General features: G+C 34.9%; 1 protein-coding gene across 3 annotated transcripts in view; it reads left to right on the top strand.

Moving 5' to 3' along the window:
• LOC137407402 (collagen alpha-1(IV) chain-like) overlaps positions 1–21,125 on the top strand; it is a 104,646-nt gene that overhangs the window by 15,000 nt on the left and 68,521 nt on the right. For all 3 annotated transcript variants that reach the window (XM_068094051.1, XM_068094052.1, XM_068094050.1), the window contains exons 6-15: positions 604–684; positions 1,412–1,483; positions 4,345–4,416; positions 11,474–11,551; positions 13,341–13,428; positions 15,122–15,220; positions 17,189–17,359; positions 18,842–18,928; positions 19,399–19,539; positions 20,000–20,159. In XM_068094051.1, the coding sequence (XP_067950152.1) occupies positions 604–684; positions 1,412–1,483; positions 4,345–4,416; positions 11,474–11,551; positions 13,341–13,428; positions 15,122–15,220; positions 17,189–17,359; positions 18,842–18,928; positions 19,399–19,539; positions 20,000–20,159 (1,049 nt within the window). The remainder of the gene's footprint in view (positions 1–603; positions 685–1,411; positions 1,484–4,344; positions 4,417–11,473; positions 11,552–13,340; positions 13,429–15,121; positions 15,221–17,188; positions 17,360–18,841; positions 18,929–19,398; positions 19,540–19,999; positions 20,160–21,125) is intronic.

Below are 21,125 nucleotides of genomic sequence, written 5' to 3'. Positions count from 1 at the left end.
AAAACACAAATTGGGACCATATTTCTGTAATGGGACCAATTTATGGCTCAATGAGTAAAAGAAATGACTAGCGGTGCTTTTACTTCACCCAAAATAAAATTTGTTAGAATTGTACTCATTTCTAAACGCAAGCAATTGCTCAAAAACTATTTGTTTGTGGATCGCCCAGAGTATGTACTGTTTCATACGCATTGCTAAATGATGAGATCTATTTGTGGGACAGCTTTATTGCATGCCAGTGACGATAGCGTACGACCTTATCCCGTCTCAGAATGTACACATTGATCAGACCATTCAATGCTAGTTGAAATAACATGTTAGCTAGTTACTAAAAAGTTTCGGTGATGTTAAAGCCGCCGAATTATCTCATTCATTTAAAATTTTGATGAGAAAGCTCAATTAATTCAATGTTTTATTTATAACGCAGCTGACTTATATTCTCCATTTCAATATTTCTTCATTTCTATTAGAATATAGAAAAGTATTTCATATGTTTTTCTATATTCTATGATATTATTACTCGGTTGCATCATTGAACTGTTTTCTGTTTTTAATGCTTCTGTTTCTACGTTCCACTTACACTCATAAGCGATAATGTTCTAGGGTCTACCCGGAGATTTTGGATTTTCAGGAGACCAGGGAAACCCTGGACGGCGTGGTGTGCAGGGACCACGAGGATTTAAGGTTGGTCGCTTGCGATATATTGTTAATACCTAACTCTCAAGCCACCAGATACTTCATGCTAGACATATTCTTGTTCTAAAGGTCCACTCATATCAGTGTTAACAAGGCATTTTCTCAAGGTTAAAAATAAGATATGTTTGTATAACCAAATATACAGTAAGTCAGGGAGGCCTGTTGCGGTAAGTCAAACTATTAGTGATTTGTATTATCAATACATAAGATGATTCTAAGCGCATTATGTTCAAGATCAAACATTTACGCTTATGACAAAAGACAGATATACAAATAATTTCCGTTGTAATTCCACATGTGCTATGTTGAGCGTAATCAAAGTAGTCTGTGATGTATGAGAGGAGGGAATGTTAAGGTGCCATTTGTTATGATGCTCTTGTCTCGATGCTGAGCAGAAACAGCGGTAGACTACAGGTTAAAATTATCTCTCTGGTATGCCGAGCCCATATGCTTCTCATCACTCAACATCCTGAGCTACGTCCATTGCATTTTTCCAGTTCCCTTTAAGAATTTATTTCAAGTAAGCAATCAACACTGGGTAACTGGTAATTTCTTTTTGGGACATGGATATTCGTGTTAAAAATTATAGACTTCTCAGTACTATTACAACTCACCTTTTTTAATAAAACTTTGAATACATAATGCTATCGATTTTTAAGCTTTGACCTTTTTTCAACTTATTTCTTTTGGTTAATATTTATCTAATAAATTCTAGGGCGAGCCTGGTGATGTATTTGGATCTGTTTTGCCTGGAGATAGGGGAGAGCCTGGTATTCCTGGATCACCTGTAAGTAATAAAATGTAGTCGATTTTGTTCAGCTAATTCATCATATTGTGACATAAGGACATTTAAAAAGGGTGGCAATTCACTAGAGCCAAATGTAACCTGTTGCATTGCATCATCGAGTACGGAATTTGTGTCACACCTTGTTTGCATATGTGAATAGGTTTCTATGGTATTTCCATTTTTTTGAAATAAAAAAATATTTTGCTGACATTTTTTATTCCTAGGCCTATAGTATTTGTTCTCATAATAATCATTTGCAGACATATTTATATGGCCTACGGTATTTATTGAGGGATATAACTCCTGAAGGTCAAATTTTACAATGGCACAGAAGATCTCAATCTCATTGATAAACACTTTTGCCAGTTTGCTAAAAACTGGCCGCAATAACTTAAGCTGCAGAAATCTTTTCAAGTATTTGTTTTAGAACTATCAACATATTCATCATTAAACAAAAACAATGTCCTTTGTTCAGTTTTGATTTAGGAAAATTTTGGGCTAATTTTGTTGCTGTGCTCCTTATTCAACCACGAAATCACGCAGGTGTATTAAAAGGTCTTGACTTCACAGAAGATAATTATTGCTTGCGCCTGGAGCCTGAAAGTTACTTTTAATTAAGAATAAAAGAAATTTTGGTCTCCGAAAATGACTTAAAATGAACAAATCGTATTGTTACCGGTTAATAAATTTTGATAGTGTTGAGAGTAAATACCTTTTCGTCAACTAATTTTGTTTGACAAATGCAAATGCTTTAGTTTAATATTTCCGCAATAATTTTTTTTCTTTCTTTATGTTTCTTGTATGGCATAAATTGAAAAAAAACTTTGGTTTAAAATAAAAGTATTGCCAATAAACCAATGTGTACATGTATATATAATAAATAATACAGAACAAATAGCGCCTTTCAAGAGAAGAAGGTGATGAATGGACAACTCCAAGTTCTTATGGCTTGGCTGGAAGGAATTGATGAGCTAAGCCATATCATGCTGAGTTAATGCCACCTGCAGTATTAATTACCCAGCTATTTTCTGATCCCATTTGGATCAATTTCTGCCAACATAGCCATAATTGGTTTGTTAATTGTTTAAATTATTAGGGGCTTCAATATCAACATAGTCTTGGCACTATTTATAACGCTCTGCAGTTCTACGCTCTGCAGAGACCACCCTAAGTGCTTTATTACTTAATTAAGGTACAGCATATTTTTAACAGGCCCTTATTCAGGCCTTGTGCGCTGACAAATTTGTGCCTGCAGTATTGTGTGCAAATAGGTGAACGTAAATGCACCGATTTGACAGCAGTGCTCTGCTATCAGCCTAGCATGCGTTTTATTACTAAAAGATCTCAGCTATTGTTTTCATAGCGGTTGATTCAGTTTTTAATGCAGGCTCATGACTCAATTGCAAATCACCTAGTAGAGTCTACAGTCTCAGCTAAGTTATCTTTGGGAAGTAAGGTGGAGACACTCCGCAGTTGCGCAATGAAACAAGTACATTCATCTTAGAGATCTGCTCCCAAAATTTCCTCTGGCTGTGAATCACATGTCAGTTTGTGGCGTGTTTGACATTTAGTGTTGAAGCAATAATCATATTAAACTACTGCCTCCAGGGTAAAATGAGAGAGAAAGAATGCTCTCATTTTTTTCTGTCAATTCAAGTAAAAGCTTGTGCGCAGGATGGGAGTTGCATTTCCTTTCACTAGATTTTTGTCTGATAATGGCTAAACAACTCGTAGTGCCGATTGTAATGAAATTAAATGCGTGTATTATTTCTAGCCATTTCTTAAAAAATATTTCTAGTAAACATCAGCCCCAGACTTCTTTGTTTTCAAGGTATAATAGATAATTACCTCAACAGATGTGTCACGACTATAAAACAGGTACATTTTTAATAAATACTAATGCTTTTTCCAGTCTTTGGCTGTTGGGATGAATAAGCTTGAAAGCTGCTGCTGCGGGCGTTGGAGCGCGTTCCATTAGCGATTGGCGTGGCTAGGACTACGACTAATTTAGGGTCCGAGATGTGCACTAATTTTGTCTAACTTTTTTGCATTCTCGGTTCATCTTGGTCAACTGTCTTCTCTAGAACTGGTCAGTAGAGCAGCAGTCTTTGTTCTGAGCAGTATGGCTCAATAAGCTCACCATTATTGGTGATAAAGTTTCTAAGTTTATAAAGTTGTTCTTTTAAAAGTTCTCAAGTCTACAATATTTTCAAGTCTATTTTACCAAGACAAGCCACGGAAGGCAACAAGGTCAGTTTTTGCCTATTAATTTGCGCATTTCATTTTTAGCAAACTGTTAAACTTTTACACACATTAGGATTTGTTACATTTACTGTCTATTTCTCATTTTATGTTTATTTCACAATTTATGGCTAATTCTATACATTTGATTTGCCTCTAAAACATTTGAATCAATTTGTATATTTTATACTGTTATTAATAATTGCAACTGTTTTATATTAATGTACATGTCATGCAATTCGAATTGCAGACTTCATGTTGAGCCAGTTGGGTTAAATAAAGTCTCATGAACCACAACTACTCATCAGTAAAGCTAGCTCTCCATTACGGCTTGTCGCCCTAGATAGTGCCTGTCGCTACACCGATCATCTCTGTTATATGTATATGCTTTTATTGGGCAGTCCATAACCATTATTATAGAAAAAATGTTTTACTTATGGTGCCAACCAAAAAAGGTTAACGCTGGTATAAAGTGTAAGCTATATCTAGTCTCTAATATAGGGCAAGTCTGGACTTGCCCATTGATTTTAATTGTGCATTTGAAAAAAGGCGATTTGTGCAGAAGGTTGTTTCGATAGTGAAACAGCAACTACTGATAGGAAAAATTACTCACTTTTTAGGGTCGTGATGGTCCGCCTGGCAGGCCTGGATTTCGAGGCGATGCTGGATATCCTGGGTTTACCGGCTTCAAGGTGAGTCAATTAAGATTCATACCTCAGTAGTTTTCAAGCAAAAAACGTTTTTCAGTTTCTTAATTGCAGTATCAACATAGCAGCAGAAATTTAAAATGTGTTAAAACACATTTACCAATTTTTATCTTTTTTCTTATCATTTTAGAATTTTATTAAGAAACTTCATTTCGCTATAGTTCATGGTCTACCAACATTTAAAAGTTTCAAAGCAGAATGCTATCAGCAAAGGAGTGTATCCAGCAAATTTATAATGATGTAGTTGGGACAAATGTACATAAAAGATTCTCTCGACTGTCGAGTAGTTTAGCTACACTTGCTGAATAATGATCGATGCCTATTGTTCCTCTCAATGAATATCAATGCCTATTTTAACTTGCAAACATGCTCACTACCCACTCATAAATGTATATTTTAATGGGGAACATAATACCAATTCTGATGACCTTCTTTCACACAAATTTTCTGCAAAACCTGTTGTTACAGGCCTAGTCTAGGCTAGCACTTAAACTAGACAATTTAAAGAAGTCATGCGATATATGTGAGCATAAAATTTCGAATGAAGAAACCAAAATGTGGTTTAGGTTTGGTTCAAAAAGTTTAAATCAGGTTTAGGGGTAGCTGGAGACTGGCATCACTTGTGCGGAGTTGACTCTCTCAAACTGATAGGCAGCCATATTGATTAGAAACCACTGAAACCTTTTCAGAGACATTAGCGGATAGTAAGATATTGCTATAAGAAGCGTCGGTCGTCGTATATTAAAATATCAAATTTCCTAATACCGTAATACAGTCATAATATGTCGTAATCGGTAATTCATCAATGTGATTAGCAAGATTTGCTTTTGTAATCCAGATGCAAAAGCAAAAATTTTGCATACCTGGTCGTTCATTTTTATTATAAATAAAGTTTTTTGGAAATATTCTCCAACAATATACTTAGAAGTTTGTTTGAAAAAGAAGTTTTAGTGGTCTCTTTTACCTGGTATGTCTCCGACCTTTGTTCACTTTTTAGTTTCTCACGTTGATATTCATTCAAGGTCGTAAAGTCGTTACCATTACCTGACCTTAGTGGCGTCCTCTTAGGAAGTGCATAGCTCACGAGTGATAATATTTATATTGAGATGCCACGAGCTGCCTCAGTTATTTCTGATTATTTCTTAACCAACATCACACTAATTGACATCTCACCCAGTCCTGTTCATTCAAGAAATTTATCTTTTTATGTTTATATTCTACTCTTCTGTGGCTATTGCATCTATTGTAAATTTTTATAAATAATGTATTGATGGCTGCTTTTGTATATGGTACTTGACCTGTGTTACATGTACTTGCAGATGATGTAATTATCTCTATTTGTATATGCTACTGATAATCATTGAGTGCATAAAATCATATTTAATAACCATGGCGCCATCGGCAGCTGGCTTGCTTCAAGTTTGGTTCATGTCAAGTTTTTCGCTTGAATTCTTTGGCAATCCTACAAGTCAGAGGTTAAAAGTGCCACAGAGCCCAGATACGCCGTATGCATGCCAAATGCTCAACTCAGGTCATATTTGATCTCAAGTCGATTGGGTCAGGTCTCACACCCGTCGCTTACTGCTATTAGGTGCTTATTCTTAATATTGTTTTAAGAAATTTTCTGACCTGTTACAAAGAAAAGAGACAGAGGTCAGAGGCAGACCAAAAAAGTTCCTTTGACTATTCAATTGTTACGAGTGTGAAATATTTTGTTAACAGACTTGTTTTCATATTTTAATAGTAAAATTCAATCATCACTGGCTGACTTCTGTTTTATGTAACAATACATGTCGGATAATGCTACTCATTACCATGACAGTAGCTTTACCAAACTGTTGCAAATGCAATTAATAGGACCAGTTTTTATGTGCGAGTTTGCAAATACTTCGGTAATGTAAACGGAATTTCTCGGTAAACCCATAGACACATTCATACAGTTAACTAGCTGGGTAAAATTAGCTTTAACTGTTGTTAATTACCCTATACTAACGCATAATGCTTACTCAAGTGTAATACTCCCCACAAAAAAGTAAGTGCAGCATATGTTGTATCATTGTGTTCCAACTGAACGACGGTTTTGTATTTTTTTGGTTAGCCTACAACTGAGCATCATTGAATGTTATTGTTAATTCAGTAACCTTTGATTTATCCGACACCCCTTATCGCTTGTTGCACTTTATAATCCAAATCGCATTCTATGTGGACAATGACAGAAGTTGACATTAATTATCGTATATCGTTCATCTTGTATTACGCTGCTCCAAGCTGGTATCCCTTGGTATACAAAACTGATAAAGATAATTTAGAACGCTTTCAAGAATTATGTTTCAGGGTTATGCTACCTAATATGAACAGATATGAACAGTTATGACCAGATATGACCAGTTATGACCAGCGTCTAAATGCCCTTAATGCTGAGAAGCTAAATGTTTTTTCAGAGATTTGCTGTTAAAAATACTCAAATCCTATCTCCATTCTGCCTGATCATCTGTTACATTCTTACTTCCCTAAAAATCCACTACACCTTATACTAGACACCAACATCTCACCTATTTATACTATAGAACAGCGTTACGCATAAAGAGCTTTCTTCCAATACACATGATTTATTTTACTATTTTTCGTTTTTGTCTCGCGGTCATGGCATTGACCGGTGATAGTAAAGTTAATATCTATAATTGATGCTGCGCCTCATAATCCGGTGCATAATACAGCTTGAAAATTACGTTTGGCAAGCAGATTTTTTGACTCCAGCACCTTCCCTCACCGTATTATACTGATTGATAAATTCCACAAACGTACCAATAACCTCTATTAAATAACTTGATTTTCTCCTTCCACAGGAAGTTGTCTCCCCTCGCACAGGAAGTTGTCTCCCCTTTCACAGAAAGTTGATTTCGCAAATTGGAATTTCTCATATACTCAAGTATAGTGCTCCCCAACTTTTGATATTTTTATTACTTTTAAAAAATATTGTTTTATTAGGACAAGTTCTCAAGTATATGCTTGCAAAGACTGCACAGCTGAATTTTGGTGACATGTAACTTTCTTTACTTGCGTCTTTCGGTAAACCCATAGACACATTCACACACTGAACTAGCAACAATGGTTTGCGAAATAAACCGGATCCCTTTGTTAAAAAAGTAAAAAAAAATTTTACAACATTGTTACTCATTGTGAATTTAGTCAATAGTCATACATTATATATTATATTAATAATCATTTTGTCCTGGTTTTAAATAGCTAAACCCAACAGCTTTAAAGTTATGTTTTTGGATTATTATGTTGACTAAATTCTGAACATTACATTTTCGAGGTTGAAGATAACAATCTGTACAGATACGATCACACCACATGCGTTTTCATCTGCCTATTTCAAGTCATATACATTTGAACTTATAGACACATTCACTCAGTGAATTAGCTTGTAAAATTAGGTTTAACTGCCGTTAAATACATATAATTCTTATTTTAAATATCTAGCTTTACACTATTAATTGTATGGTGAAGAGTAAAAACAGAACCATTTGGCGTAACCACAATTGTTTGTTGATTTACTCATCTAGGAACTATAGAGTTGTACTGTTCATAGATATGCTAAGATCTGCGTTGGAGTAAGTCGTAAGAGTCATCCTTTCCTAGTTTACTTGTAATGCAATAGAGAGCAGGTGGTTGGTATCTGAACTCACCTTGATTTCCTCAAACGCGTCATGCAATTAAATATGTCGTGCAGGAATAGTTGATTTTATTGTTCATCACGTAACCTATATTCTTGTACTGGTTTAGTCATGAAATAATTATGAGAGCTTTCAAAGAAGCATCTTAATTGTAGTCATCTGTTACGTCTTCTGCACTTGATTGTGTCGTTTTAATCATTCCCTGATGATTAAAAGAGCCTGGCTTCTACCTACATGTATATTGAAATGATGATGAATGAGCAAAGGTCAGAGGTCAAACCAGGGTATAGTGCAATGGAAAAAGGTTAGGGTCCGTGGTTTGAAGAAGGGAACATAATTGATGGCCATGTTTCTACCAAAATATTTGCTTTACTGTACATATTTTTGTCATAAACACTAAATGAATAATCTTGAAACAAAATGTGTTAAATCATCTACTTATTTTACCAGAGCTATGAAAGATGCTGTATTAGTGTTGGTAATTTAACCATCAACATCATTCTCAAGTTCATAATGTAACTATGGCGGTTTTGGAATGGCACTTCATAACATAGTTGTGGACAGCAAGTAATGAATAAGCAAGTGGTGATAGTAAACTTAGTAAGAGCAAACAATTTTAAACAATAACTCTTAATGGGTGCGATAAATTTGGCTTAGGTCACTCCCAGTATTTTCCTATAATTGACATATTTCAAAGCTGTACGATATGCTGGTCTAGTCTGGAAAATTAAAAAGCATCACGGTAAAATGCCTCGGTGGAAACATTCTCATGGTAGACACCAACAGGTCTGGCACATTTATACGAACAATGAAAGTTCTAAAATTGCCATTATGACTCTTTTTGTACATTAAATAAGCCATAGGTAATGTGTGTAACTTTAGCAGTTTACTCTTATATAACTTTCATGCCTAGTATAAACAAAGTAAATAGTATAGATAATTTAGTAACTTGGGAAGGTAGTTGATTAGCTAAGTTGGTTGAGTGGCCAACTACTAAATGGAATGTTGGGACATGGAGACCTGACTTTAATACCATCTTTATTATTTCTTTAGCGGAACGATTAACATTGTCCTTAATACATGCCAAGGAGGGTTCTTGATTTCTAATCTGATTGATCATGGCACATTTATATGGAAAATTAAAGTTCTAAGATTATCAATTGGTCCTGCCTTATATTAAATAAGCTCTATGCCCGGTTTTATAACTCTTCTTTCATGCTACGGTTTGTCAACATTGTGTAACACAGATCTTATTATAGTAAATATTATAAGACCGTGGCGGTCTGAAGGCCATGAGTTCTAGTCCCAATCTAAGCAATCTTTTATAAAGCGATTTAGTTACTGCCTATACCATTTCTTCAGCATGACGGTTTCAAACGTGATTCCAAGATCCGGGCTTTATAATATCAATAAATACATGTAGATTAACTCTTAACAGAAGAGCATTAGAGTTACTATAAGCACTCCATCATAAAAGTTGAACACTTGAATAAAAGTTAGACACATAATTGTTGGGTGATTTAGGAATTCTCTCTGCTAAGATCTTGTCATTCTGGTTAGTTTGTCAAGCAAGTTTGAAATTTCAAGTTTTCCGCAAGAAGCTATATTATAGCACACTTTTAATACCATTATTTCAGTAATTTATACTATAAATGATAAGAAGTTATGGAGTTTTGCAAGTTGTGAACATTAGATTTGTAGTCTATAATATATAGTAACTCTTTGCAGAATAGCATAAAAGTTACTGTAAGTTCTCCATCATAAAAGTTGAACACTTGAATGAAAATTGTTGGATAATTGAGAAGTGCCCTTTGGTATGATCTTGCTATTTTGGTTAGTTTGTCAAGCAAGTTTTAAATGAAGAAGTAGTGAAGCAACGAACATTAAACATTATTATTCTGTCGTCTAGCTAAGTATCCGAGGAGTGAATAACTTCAAAATAACTTAAAAATCATATAAACAACGCTCCCACACATTGTTCCGCATGTATTTCTTGGCTTTGTCAAATAGAGCAGACGGGTCGCGACCTTGAATAACCTGGGGTAATACAGGCGTAATTATAATAGAGGGTCTCTGCTTGTCAAATTTTTTTTATGATGTGAAATCAATAAAAGTAATTCACGCTGACAGAAATGGGGCATCAGCTGTTGACCTGACTGACCTGACCTGACATGCCATATTCTTACATAGCTTGAAACGCAACACCTCGCAACACCTCGGTTAAACCTGTCGCCTGTTGTTTGAGAAGGTGTCAAATTATACAGAGGCATTCAGTGATTACGTCTGCTTCATCTCACTATTAAACTCAGCTTATTACACAATAAGCTGTTATTTAATGTAATTCAAAAATTGTGGCAACAATTTATGTCGTTGAAATAGATGGCAGGAACAATGAGTAGAATCATACGCTGGCAAGATTGTAAGGATAAATTAGAGAGCGGAAATGTCATTTTCTTAGTTCCCTTCAGGCATTGGGCTCGGAAATGTCATTTTCTTAGTTCCCTTCAGGCATTGGGCTCTGCGCCTTTCAAATAAATTAGATATTTTTATATATATCATCTGTCGGCTTGGCAGATGCTGAAAAAAGACAGATTAGGTTAAGAACTTGCGTCCTTGTAGTTGAAGTTTGTAAATTCTGTCAATATCATCAATATTAATATACATCCATCTATCTAGTAAGGAATCTTTTCAGGTCAGAGGTTCCCAAGCTTTTTCATTCAATTCCCCCTCCCTTATACCTTTTCAAAAATTTGATTCCCACCCACTTTTAACTAACATGACTAAAAGCAACCGATACAAATTATAATTCAACTTTATTGTACATATCTAAACATATAACAAAATATTATTAGTTTTTATACAGCACACATACAGCACACAACAATACATGACCTTCGGCATGGCGGTGAATTGGTTTATGACTAGCTTAACTTACTACCCATTCAAAATCTGGATGGATGTGTTCACATATATCTGTGTTCTGACTAGTGGCTCATTATTAGCAACTAGTACTAGTGTTATAGATAAAACCAAGGTGTTAAATGATGAAACCCAAACTCGCATTAAACTGCAAGACATGAATGAAAAATTTAACAAACCAGACACCTCTCTGTTCCCCCTTTGTATATTCAAAATTCTCCCGAGGAGGAATTCCTCTCTGGTTCGGAACCCCTGTTTTAAGTTTTATGTTGTGCCTTTGAAAAGCCCAATTTACTCCAAATTTACTAACCACTCTTTAGCAAAGAGTGATTTTTGTATTTTCTGTTCTTGTCATATAAGATATATCCAAATTTTTTGTTTTGCCAAATACCAACTTTGCTGAGCAAATGTGCATTTGAAGAATGCTTTGAACTATTTTCAAGGGAGAGGAAGGTATGGACGGGGAGCCTGGAATGAAAGGAGAAATGGGAGAAGATGGTATAAGACAGCGCGGTCCCCCGGTAAGAATATTTATCCATTTGTTTTCTATTATACCTGGTCAACTTGGTTGCTTTCTGAATTTCATTCATTTACTTCATCCACCAATGTGCGTAGATAAAGCGTGTTTATAATTCAAGTTTATTTCTTTTCAAGGAGTCTCTGGGAATCGTTATAATCAAATAAGTACAAAAATTTGCATAATAGCATCATTAATGTTGGGAATGCATAAATTGTGTGTTATTCTGAAAATAGCTTACACGTACTTGTGATATACAGTGATTACAGAGTGATTACAGTACAATATGATATGAGTAATAAAAATACTTCTGCAATCAAACCTCATCCTTTGAGAACCAAAAATTACCTGTACAAAAGGTTGCTGATATCATGAATACAACGTACCTCTGAGAATTAGCGCATGGACCTAGAACACTGGCTCCAACAGGACAAGCATCTAAACAGAGTATAGAAATATCGCTCGCTACTTGGTTGTCTGCATGTTCAGAAGATACCAACTGATTGCATATGCGCTTGTTTTACTACAAACGCTTTGTACTGTTTAATTTATTTCAGGCAGATATAACCTTTCAAGAACATCATTGTATTCACAACTAAAAAGCTTAACCCGGAAAGTTAACCATTTTAAATAAAAACAGGTTAATGTATACAGTATTTCTAAAGTATAAATGTAAATCAATTTCTAAATTAGTCTATACGCATTTTATTATTGATTATCTATAATTGTTTATTTAATTGTTTAGAATTACTAGTACAGAATTACTAACTAAAAGTTTCACATTTAATCAAAAGATGAAGGTGTACACACTTGGATACAAAGTGTACACACTCGAGTACAAAAGTGTGCACACTCGTGTACAAAAACGTACACACCCGGGTACAAAATGTACGCACTCCGGTACAAAGTGTACATACTCGGGTACAAAGTGTACACACTCAAGTACAAAATGTACACACTCGGGTACAAAGTGTACACACTCAGCTACAAAGTGTACACACTCTAGTACAAAAGTGTAACCACTTAGGTACAAAATGTACACACTCAGGTAAAAAGTGTACACACTCAGGTATAAAGTGTACACACTCAGGTAAAAAATGTACACACTCGGGTACAAAATGTACACACTCGAGTACAAAAGTGTACACACTCGGGTAAAAAGTGTACACACTCAGGTAAAAAGTGTACACACTCGAGCACAAAAATGTACACACTCAGGTACAAAAGTGTACATACTCGAGTCCAAAATGTACACACTCCGGTACAAAGTGTACACACTCAGGTACAAAGTGTACACACTCAGGTACAAAATGTACATACTCGGGTACAAAGTGTACACACTAAGGTGTGTGTGAGTAATCCCTGAAAGATGGAGTATGATATCCGCAGAGGCTGCGTGGTTATTAAGAACCAGCGTTGCACAAACCATGGCTCTGTGATCTTGGTTAGACATGTCCGAGTCTAGTGGCACGAGATCCTCAATGATTGGAGACATGCCTAGTTGCAGAGAACAATGGCTCTGTGATCTTGGTTAGACATGTCCGAGTCTAGTGGCAAGATATCCTCAATGATTGGAGACATGCCTAGTTGCAGAGAACAATGTAAGGTTGGATGTCATTTCCTTCAATAGCAGCAGCCTTTTTGAGAATTGAACCTAAACCCGCTGTTTGTAGGTCAGGTGTTCTAGACCACTCAAGTATAGAAGAGTGAAAGAAATTGTATGGGATAGGGGATGCCAATCTTGCTATGTCTGCCAGCTAATAAATATGATTGTATTTTGCGGCGTTTTTTAGGGTCTAAAGGGTATGATAGGTGAACCTGGTCCGGATGGCAAAGACGCCAGTGTAGATACAACACCTGAACTAATATCAGGACCTGTTGGTAATATTATATGTTTTCTCACAAGTACACTGTAGATGGTTTTTAATTGTTTAACAAAGCCTCACATGCATCTATATTATCTCCGCTAGTACCCCAGCGGTCCGGGGCGCCATGAGATTATCAGGTGTGCCAAAAGAACAGCGAGAATAAGCACACATATATTCATAATACTTCTTATACCGTAGAAGGAGAACGATTAATGCAGTAAGAAGAGTGTCTGACTTGTATACCAAAGGTCGCAAGTTCAAATCCTGTTGGTTGCAATAGTTTTTTTCGAAGTTTTTACCATGGCTTCAGACGGATGGCAATAGCTTTTATTATAGTAGAGATTAAAGGCACTCTAATAAGAATTAGTTTTAAAATTTTCTTAAAGTTTGTTTTATTTACAGCCCTTTACAAAATAAAGAGTACATGCATCTGGTTTTTTAAAAGTATACCATCTAAAACAGCAAAATTAAAAAAATTAAAATTCAAAGTTGGAGCATTTTTGTTTAAAGCTTTAATCTCAAACTTGAAAGCACAAATTTTATTATCAATGTAATGATACATTTAAATTTTGGCTACGACAGGCTTCAACATTAACAGTATCAAAACAAAACGTACTTTATTCAATTGACATGAAAAAGTATAACTAACAAGAAGCACGCCTCTATATGGCTTGTTTCGTACAATATGTTATTTTCTACAAAGCTGAAGGGATTTTCTGAGGTGCTTTGCAAATCGATATTTAAACTAACTTAAGCATGCTGCAGCTGCTGAACATTGCAGAAATTATATTGTTTTTTATATTTGTGAAGCAAAAGGTTTGACGTAATAAGATTCTCGATGTACAGAAAGCTGAAAGATGGACTTGTCCAAAGCAGAAGTTACATCACGAAGCCATAAACAAATAATATCAACATTCCGAGTGACATCAACTAGTCTTGAGTTGATTTATATTATGGCTAATTATAAAGTGAAAATTTAAATTTTAAATTTAAATACATTTAAAATTATTATTAAAAATAATAAGTTTTAAATATTAGCTTTTTGCTTTCTCACTAGTATCATGGTTATAAAAGCTATATGACCCGAAATTTGACGATTGTGTGTGAGATGGCACGTTTTTTACTTTATACCTTGACATACTCTTGTTGTCTTATTCGGAAACTCTGCACTGTAATATGCAATGGGTAAGTAATATATATAACATGTTCCCAAAGTTGTACAAAATAGCAAACAAATTTAAAACAATTTGAACAGCTTTGATAAACTATTCAATTTTTTTCACTGCAAGATTAAATAAAGAAGGTCAATAATTTTAGAAATTAACAAGCATGCTAGTCAACTATTTATTTTGTATTTTATTTTTTTGTAAATCTTTTATGAAAATACTAGTTTCTCTTCCTGATGGGCCAAAAGGGATCATCCAATATTTTTGCAATAAAGCTGCTTCCCTAACAACTTGTAGTGGGGAGGACCTAATATGAACGGTGACCTCTACCGTCTCCTGAAAATTTTATGTTTTGGCTGTGTCAATTTTAATGTTTTTTACTTTCTCATCTAGTAGACTGAGACAATATTATGTCTAGCTGAATTTTGTTGTGTAAAACTGCAAAAGTTTAATAACCTTACATGTATAATTATGTAGGCAGTTCTGCGTAGCTGTCAAGTTTTATGAGTAAAATTTACATGCATGTTTTTTGACTGATAGGTGATAGAGGAGAAAAAGGATACCAGGCAGGGGATGGTGATAGAGGCAGTCCTGGAGTGAAGGGGATGACAGGCATGGATGGACTCCCAGGGCGACCAGGTATTGAAAATACATATACTGTAAAACCTCAATTTGAACACCTTTTATTGAATGCCACCTCTATTTAACTGCCACTTTGACATTCCTTAATCTTTACGAATCCATAATAGCAAGTGATCAGTAGAAGTGTCCACAAAATGGTTCTAATAATAACTCGGCTACATCATTAACAATTAATTCTTTCATGTTTGCTGTTTGTATCGAAGTTTGTTTTCTAACTCAATAGCTTACAGTTTTTCCTTTAAAACTTTGAAACCATCGCCACAAAAATAATTAATAACTTTATCAGACTAATAGTAGTTCCTTGTTCAACGTGGTTTTGATACTTCGACATATTTAAAAAACCCATTTCGATAGAATCTGTACTACTATTTTCAGACTATAATCCATGCTTAGCACAAATGCAGCTAAAATAATTAAAATGAATTATTTTCGCGAAAAGTTTTTCAAATAGCAACGCGTGAAGGCTTTACTTTTGTTATATTACTTGGGTGCTAATATTTCCTAGTTCAGCAGTGCACAAGAAGAGTTGAGGTCAACAAACACTGTGGAAAGTATTGAACAGCCAGACAAAGATGAAACAAATCTGTACTAAAGCAACAATCACAAAGCAACCTGCCTAGCAAACGATGCAAATATATATTTTTTAATTTTAACTTTTGTTTCTGCATGTATTATAATTATGGTTTGTTTATGTCATTTGTAGGTCAAGTAGGTGTTAGTGGTTAGGTGGTCAATTTGAAGGTTGACTTGCAACAAAATTCACATTACAGTTATTGGTATCAAAAGGTTCACTATGTCTTACTTTGTTGTGTTGTAGGTGCGAAATATGTGGAAATGTGATTATAAGCTCTTAAAAGTTCAAAAACGAACAGGTAATCACAGCCAACATGAAAACGTCGTAGGTTGGAATCCCTTTATTTTATGACATACTCAACTCGACGTGGTTATTGTTTTGACACGTAATATTATCACGGGAGTTGAAAGGCCAATAAAAGGCTCAATATAAAACGTCTTGTAGCACTAGTTTATGACAAACACTTCAGGTTCTACAGAAAATCCTGTATCAAATATAGATGCTCGCTACTGTACAGTTTTGTTTCGGCTTGGTCTAATCGTCTAGTTGTAATCTGATGATGTGACTCATACTTCCTGCCAAATAGCGCGAACAATTTCTGCAGCATTTTTCGACTATCACAGGTGACCAACAGGCCCCTCATGTTTATTAGAGGATGATATGCACTCATTCGAGCCAAGGTTGAAAAATTAAACAAATTTCTCGGCTTGGTTTTGAGATATCAGTGCTCAAAGTGACAACATTACAATTACGGTGAAATAGACGCGTAAGGACAATAGACATGGTTTTATTGAATGCGTGAAGTATATTTGTGAAAGTATTTCGACGATTGAGGTTGCATGAGAAAATTTAAACAGAAGCGCATCGTGTTCAACTACATCACATTTGAGCCATTTTGAGAGGGATTCCAACCTATGGCGTTTTTGTGATGACTGCGATTAACTGTTCGTTTTTGAGCTTTTAAGAGCTTGTAATCACATTTTCACATATTTTGCACCTACAACACAGCAGAGTAAGAGATGGTGAATCTTTTGATACCAAATAGCTGTAATGTGAATTTTGTTGCAAGTCAACCTTTAAGTAGGTATTAGTTTGGTGAAGTTGTCAAAGCATGAGGATGATATGCTGAAAGTTGTGTTCTCACATCCTGTAAGATACAATTGTTTTTTTTTTCTAACCTGTAACCATGGCTATGGGCTTATAGTAAAATAATTATACATATTATGATGTAGAATATGCTGTATTTTGTTATGTAATACTGTATGGCATGGTTTATTAAAAATATGAGATTATACCATATGATATATTGTTATATAATATTAATCTATATTGAATATTGACCTTTTGTTTTAAAGATACAAAATATGACAAACATTGTTATAATATTCTAGGAGTCAAAGGTGCTATCGGGCCTGTTGGTGTTGAGGGAAAGACAGGCAAGCCAGGTTACCCAGGTCAAGATGGGGATAAAGGCCCTCAGGGAGAAGATGGTTATGGTGGTGACCCTGGACTTGATGGACGACCTGGACCTAAAGGAGAACCTGGAGTGGAAGGGCCACAAGGTCAGTTTATAATGTATTTGTAAAACTGAAATTAGCCAATTTATTTTGTGAGCTGTTGTGAAGCATACATGGTTTAGAAACGCCCTTTATCCTACAACTTCAAAATGTGTTTGAACTGTTTCTTGCTGGCTAACAAAAACATAGTAGTCAAGTATGATATGGTAATAACTAGTACACAAAATCTTCATGATTTTGTCCTAGCAGTACTTTTACCAGGTAAAAGATATAACTATGAAAATTAATTACATTCAGAAGTTTTAACATAGAAAATTTATTTCCAAGAGTGACAGCGCACTTAAAAGCTGTGATATAACCTAGAAAAGTTTACTAAAATTGCATGTCTTTTTCTCAAGTTTGAGGTTCTGAACACTTCAGCTCTTTTATAGGAAGCAAGTGTTCTGAAGTAATGATGAAATGCATCTTCACTCTTGAAAGAAATCATTTACACACGTGAACCAATTAGTATAAAATTAAGTATTTATAAAGGTATTGCAATGTAGTCAACTGCAACTCTCCTTATTGCTAACACTAAGGAATCCTGATATATCCAATGCCATATTAGCTACATGTATCTAGCAAATTTAGATTTTTGAATTTTAAGCCAAAATATTTACTGCTTGGTCTGCTTTTGATGATTTTTGTCACAACACAATGGTGTTATTGTTTATAGTTTTTTTGACAACCATAACCCATGCTTCAAGACATAATTTTTCAATGAAGGATGGCATGAGGGTATCAAGAAAATTGTCGGTATCCAAAGAATGAAAATGCAGTATACTGATTGTAAATTAGTAGTAGATTACTAGTGTACTGATTATAGATTAGTAGTAGATTACTAGTATACTGATTGTAGGTTAGTAGTAGCTTACTACTATACTGATCGTAGATTAGTAGTAGATTACTAGTATACTGATTGTAGATTAATAGAAGATTACTAGTATACTGATTGTAGATTAGTAGTAGATTATTTGTATACTGATGGTAGGTTAGTAGTAGCTTACTAGTATACTGATTGTAGATTAATAGTAGATTATTAGTATACTGATTGTAGATTAATAGTAGATTATTAGTATACTGATTGTAGGTTAGTAGTAGATTACTAGTATACTGATTGTAGGTTAGTAGTATATTACTAGTATACTGATTGTAGGTTAGTAGTAGATTACTAGTATACTGATTGTTGGCTAGTAGTAGATTACTAATATACTGATTGTAGGTTAGTAGTAGATTACTAGTATACTGATTGTAGGTTAGTAGTAGATTACTAGTATACTGATTGTAGGTTAGTAGATTACTAGTATACTGATTGTAGATTAGTAGTAGATTACTAGTATACTTATTCTACATCAATAAGTGGAGTACTATTATACTGATTGTATACTAGTAATAGAGTACTAGTATGATGATTGTCAGCTAATAGTATGCTAGTAGTAGACTGAGCAAGGTCATAACACGATGTTAGATAAGTTGATCTGCGTTTAGGTGAAGATGGTCCACCAGGTCCTGATGGAACTTTACAGCCTGGAATAAAAGGTTCAAATGGAACGCCGGGTCCAGTGGGTCGACGAGGTTAGACTGTTCTTTACATTTTCGTCAACTCTCTTTGTTGGGAAGTGTGACTAGACAAGACATATGGCTCGTATTTAGCTTATATTGAGACAAGCTATATGTCTTGTATCTAGCTTATATTGAGACAAGCCATACGTCTTGTATCTAGCTTATATTGAATTGTTTTGTGTATGCTTAATAGAGCTTACTTTGGCTTTTCCCAATAACAATGGCGAATCAATTTGATTTTAAATTAATTGAATTGGGTATTTATTTTAGTTTGAAAATGTGTGATGCGTTTATTTCATAAATGTACTGCAAATGCTTGTATAGAAACATTGTGTTCTTTAATATTGATATGATAAGAAAGGCATCCTTATGTAAAGTCTGAACATCTTCAAAGATCAGTAACAATTTTGTTATCATAAATTCCTTGTTTGTTAATATAACTTTGCCGTTTTATTGCGAAACTGAGTAGTAGTTTTTTACAGGCTTGGATGGAGACACGGGACCCAAGGGTTATCCTGGGTTGGTTGGTGTTAGAGGAACTGATGGAGATAAGGGCTTCAAAGGTTATCAGGGCCTGAATGGACTTACTGGTCGTCCTGGTCCTCAAGGCCGCTCTCTCAGAGGTTATTCTCAGTGCTTCAACAATTGTCTAAAAAGAAACTCATGGCGTAAAATAGTTTGCAATAGATAGTCTCATAACAACTGTTACAACAGCAGTAATGGCTGAAGGACTACTTTGTTACAGCATGGTGGTTAGTGCAGACTAGGTACCGCAGCAATAGCCGTAGCAGAATGTAGTTTAAAAACAGTGAAGAACAATCTAATGCTGCTTCCCAGCAATTAGAAACCCAAGAAACAGCTTTTTGGCATTGCGCCAGAACATTCTGAGGAATTTTTAAACTTGATATTCTGCTGCTAAATTTCTGAGTTTTAGTTACAAAGGGGCCTGTTTCAGTGCTTCACTGCTTGACTGACATGAACAGTTTTATTTTTCTTTAGTTTTCTTTAGTATGTTCTATTTGTTCAATCAGTTTCAAGTGCAGGTTTTTATAATTTATATATAGTGGCTCCTTTCTCTTGCAGGAGATACTGGGTCACCTGGTGATCCAGGTGCCAATGGTGAACCCGGAACACCTGGTTTACCAGGTCGACGTGGAGAAACTGGTAATATTGGAGAGCCCGGTATTACGACCGTCGGGCGTCCTGGCAAGGACGGGCTTGACGGATTACAGGGACCTAAAGGGTATTTTATAATTCAGCTTGAAAATTTCCTGATAAGAGATAGTTGGTTGTGCATGTTTTGTTTGTTTTATGTAGGAATGCTGCTTTGTTAGCTTTTCTATTTTAAGTCTCAGCTTGTTAATGGGTATAAAATGAAAGCTTTGGTTTTGTGTGCCAAATTAGGGGTTGTTTTCCCAATTCCGTCAATTGCAGTTTTTTAATTTTTTTAGTTTTTTAAATTTTTTCTAGTTTATTACAAACCTTTTTCTGTACCATTGAAATGTTGAACCTTCATATTATTGTTCTGTGTAAGCCACTTACTGACTGTTCTAAAAACCACACATAGTTTGTAACATTTTGAAGCATTTAAACGCCCTATTGGCCGTGTGGGTTGAATATTAGGTCATTGGGTCACTTTGGGTTAAATTATTGAAAAGGAGTCGGTTCAGAGATGAGAAAGTAGTGCATAAGTTCTGCAAAAGTAGTGCATGTAGTAATGAGTTTAGTAGTGCACTTAGTAATTCATGTGGTAATATTAGTTTCTAAGTAGTATTCGTACTCGGAACGTTACTTGTGCGGTCATTATTGTTATTATTATTATATTTCTCTGATTTCAGCATCTATATAGGCATGTCTTATATTATTATTTTATATATTCGAATCTATATTATATATTAACTTTTTACATAATAGCATTAAGGTTAATGTAAGTTCCCCATCATAAAATTTGAACACCTGAATGTAAATTAGACACTAGAATGTTGGATGATGAAGGAGTTATCTCTGATATGATTTTCCCACCCTGATTAGTTTGCTAAGCAAGTTTGAAATGTCCAGTTTTATGCAAAGGCTTTTATAGCGCGCCTTTTAATATCTTAATTTATGTAATTAGTATTCTAAATGATACGATTCGAGATAGTAGTGTATTAGTACTATCTCACAATTCTACAATAGTTGTAGTAGTAGTTACTTTGCTGCGTCGCTGTGA

Source organism: Watersipora subatra, chromosome 10 (assembly GCF_963576615.1).
Source record: "Watersipora subatra chromosome 10, tzWatSuba1.1, whole genome shotgun sequence".
NCBI lineage: Eukaryota > Metazoa > Bryozoa > Gymnolaemata > Cheilostomatida > Watersiporidae > Watersipora > Watersipora subatra.
Note: the sequence above shows the minus strand (reverse complement) of the source record. Positions and strands in the feature narration are given on the sequence as shown.